Source organism: Eucalyptus grandis, chromosome 1, assembly GCF_016545825.1.
Source record: "Eucalyptus grandis isolate ANBG69807.140 chromosome 1, ASM1654582v1, whole genome shotgun sequence".
NCBI classification, from domain to species: domain Eukaryota; kingdom Viridiplantae; phylum Streptophyta; class Magnoliopsida; order Myrtales; family Myrtaceae; genus Eucalyptus; species Eucalyptus grandis.
This window is the reverse complement of record NC_052612.1, coordinates 50,830,334-50,834,014: the sequence shown is the minus strand read 5'-3', so window position 1 is coordinate 50,834,014 and position 3,681 is coordinate 50,830,334. Positions and strand designations below refer to the sequence as shown.

At 42.1% G+C, this 3,681-nt stretch overlaps 1 protein-coding gene across 1 annotated transcript; it reads right to left on the bottom strand.

Annotated features, from left to right (window-relative positions):
* Nucleotides 1-1,047: 1,047 nt before the first annotated feature.
* On the bottom strand, nucleotides 1,048-3,122 carry LOC104425371 (L-type lectin-domain containing receptor kinase V.9). The gene has a single exon (XM_010038051.3). It carries the CDS (start codon nucleotides 3,112-3,114, stop codon nucleotides 1,234-1,236), a length of 1,881 nt encoding a protein of 626 aa, XP_010036353.3. The 5' UTR covers nucleotides 3,115-3,122; the 3' UTR covers nucleotides 1,048-1,233.
* Between the last annotated feature and the right edge of the window lie 559 nt (nucleotides 3,123-3,681).

Here is a 3,681-nt window from a genome sequence, read left to right as displayed (position 1 = left end):
ATTTTTCAAGATAAACTTGTACTTTCGTTACCAAAATGAATTCGCCAAAACAAACAGAGTCCCCAAATTTCTATCCTTCCGCGGGAAAATTCCGGTGAACGTGGTCTGGACATTCCAAAATCTACGAAGGACCGAAATACAATGGGATAAAGACAATGGACTTCTGTAGTCCTAGATCCACAGTAATTGATGCGATGGGAGCCATTGAGTCCGTAAGAAGTAAAATACGAGATTTGAAAGATTTTATTGAGGTTTTTCGTTTGGAAATTTCCTGATACGTAAAATTATCCCATGAAAAGAGGGACAGTTCTTCTAATCCGTTCCTTAAAAAAAATCAGATTCTTTGTTCCATACAGGTAAATTTCCGAAAGAGTTGTTACATGTAAAAAAATATCGGCCAAAAAAGATTATTGACCGCCCAATTTCCGGTTAAATTGTTGGCAACATACCAACACCTTTATAAAATTATCAACTTTCTTAGATAGCTTTCAACTTCTTTAATATTTATTAAATATTATTTATCTTTTTTACCAACACCTTAAATTTACCAATCATTATATTGAATTAACTAATTTTATTTGAGTAATTACCAACCCTTTTGCTAATCAAGTTACTAAATAGAAAAGTTGGTAAATCAGGAAAAAAAAACAAATAGATACTGGCATGGATCACCTAAATTAATTTTAATAATTTCATGTAAGAGTGGGTGAATTTAAGATGCACTTAATGAAGATTAATTAAAAAATTAAAAAATTGGTAAAAATAAGAAAAGACAGTTATTTAAAGAAAGCTGGTAATGAAAAACTAATTGGTAACTTAATTCAAGAAAAAGTTGGTATTTCACTCCAATAAAAGTTGGTAAATTATAGAAAGAATTGGTAAATTTTTAAGAGTTACTAGGACATGCAAATGAATGTATGTAAATTATAAACAATTTGGTAAATATTTTTTTAGAAAATATCTGCAAACAACTCAAATAAGTGCTGGTAACTCAATATTAGGTGACAATTTTACAGGAGGAAAGTTGGCTAGTTATGCCATTTGACATTGGTTATCTACAAACAAACAAAATGTCAGTAAATGTAAGGCTGCTAACCAAAAGCAAATATATAAATTTGTGACTCGATAGAAATCTTGATAAATAAGCAATTCAAATGAGAGGTGGTTAAGAAGGTAACTAACTATTCATACTAAGCTTAGAGAAAGAGAACTCGAAACAAAACCCGGCAATCTTTAGCGCCCGTCGGCGACCAGAGATGCCGAGAACGTCAGCGAAGAGATCGACATGCTCCGTGGCACGACCGAGCTCGTCGCACTAGTGCTTCCGGGGAAGTCCCGAGCTTCAATTATGTCGCGCAAGTTGTCGGGCAGTCTCGAGACTCCGTTCAAGTACTGAACCACACTAGACATGCTGGGCCTAGCGGCTGCCACCGCGTGCGAGCAGTAGAGGCCGAGCTTCAATGCCAGTTCAGCTTCTTCGGCTGCGTAGTCGTTCCGGAGCCTCCCATCCACGACCTCCAGAAGTTCTCCCCTTTCCCAGCAGTTTAGCACCCACTCGGCCAGAAGAATTTGATCTGCTGGCGCTCTTGGATGCAGCGGCCTCCTGCCACAAACGACCTCCAGCATGAAAACCCCGAATGCGAACAAGTCAGTGCTCGTGCTCGCTTTGCCGGTCCGGGCAAGTTCAGGTGCAATATAGCCCAGCGTACCTGCCAAGACTGATGTTTGGGGGTCGGTACCGTGGTCAACTAACTTGGCCAGGCCGAAATCTCCTAATCTCCCGTTCATTTCGCCGTCTATCAGGACATTGCTGGCTTTGATATCCCGGTGTATGACCACTTGTGCCCATTGCTGGTGCAAATAGAAGAGTGCCGCCGCCACATCCTTCAGGATCTTGTATCGCATTCCCCAATCAAGCGTCAATTTCGGTTGCCCGTACAGGTACTTGTCTAGGCTTTTATTGGGCATGTAATCATAGACTAGGAAAAGTTCTTGCTTGTGCCTGCAATAACCGAGGAGCCTGACGAGGTTTGGGTGCCGAAGGCGGCCAATGGTGGCGATTTCTGCAACAAATTCTCTCATCCCTTGGTTGGAATCATGGGCGACCCTCTTCACCGCGATCTGCATGTTCGACGCCAGCAAGAGTCCTCTGTACACTCGGCCGAACCCTCCTTTCCCAAGAAGCTCTCTGTCCTTGAAGCCCTTTGTGGCGGCGAAGAGTTCCTTGTAGGTGAACTTATGCGGTCCATACTGGACTTCCCAATCTTCCAACACTTCCCTAGACCTCCTCTTCCTTGAAACCAAGATCGCACCGAAAATTAAAACTAGGACAAAAGTAGCCGCCGATAGGGACAGAACTACCGCTAAGATCTTCTTTATATTTCTGTATCCTCCATTTCCTCCAGCGCCTATAGGAAGTTTAGGAAGCCGAGACGCTTCGATGTCTTCAGCTTCGCCATTCATTTTGAAGTTCCAGGCCAATATGTAATGAGATGTTGAAGATGTTTCTGTGAACGATGAGAAGCCGACATACATGTCCTCGTCCATGTAAGAAGAAAAATCTTGCGTCAAGGTGACGAGAGGGACACTAGGTCTCGGCGTATTAACCGGATATAAGGTGACCTTGACTTGGTTGTTGGCGCTGTTGTATTCCACCCAAGTTTGGATCGGCTCTCCTGTTTTGAGCATGAGATTCGAACTCCCATATTGATTGTTACTGACGATCCGGTCGAGTTCGAGTACGATCACGTTGTTCGAACTGTTCCAGTAATTGGAATTGTTCAGTGACCGGGCACTGTTGTGCGGCCAGATTCCAGGAATCCCCTTAGAGGGCGAAATGATGAAGGAAAATCCGCTCCCATCTGAAAGGTCTGCAGAAGGAACAGCGAAGACAAAAGTCGTAGAGAAAGAGAAGACATCACCAGTCGAGGAATTCTTGAACTGGAGGGGACTGCTGTAATACATGTAGCCCGCATCTTGTGTGGTCGAGTTCGTGATGACGATTACACCATTGGAATCTACCTCGAGGACGCCTTCAAGCTTTAATAGCCCATAGAAGCTGAAATTCGCCTGAATGGCGTCTGAATGTGCCACCTTTAGAAGCAAGAACACCATGAAAATGAAGCACGACATGGCTAAAGGCGGAGTTATGAATCTAGGAAGAACTCAAGATTGCTCCACCAGCCAAAGGAATAATATATAGTCTCTTAATATTGAAATACCAACTTGAAACGGGTTAGTGTGAAAGAAACACCTCATAATTTCCTAGATTTCAACTGCCTTTGCCCTCTGCAATTGATAAACAAATATTGTTCGTATGACAATAGTGTTCAAATCAGAACATTCCAGTCAGCTCAGTGACAGGTTTCTTGCATTAGGAAACAGAATATTTATTCAAACATGACCTGCATTTTTGCCTTTTGAAATCGAGTTACTTTCCGGGGCGGTGCAGATTTGGGGATGATGAGAAAAAAAAACAGTGACTTTTACACGGTGCCTCATCCTATCGCGATTATAATAAGTACATCAGCTGGTTCAAAAGGTCATTATGCCGTACCTTGGACAAACAAATATTGATTTCTTAGACCATCTAGTATATCTACTTTGGTGGGCTTCCAGAAGTGATATAGTTAATAAATCATTCTTTTCCCTCCATTCAAATTGCCTCATGGATTATACCAG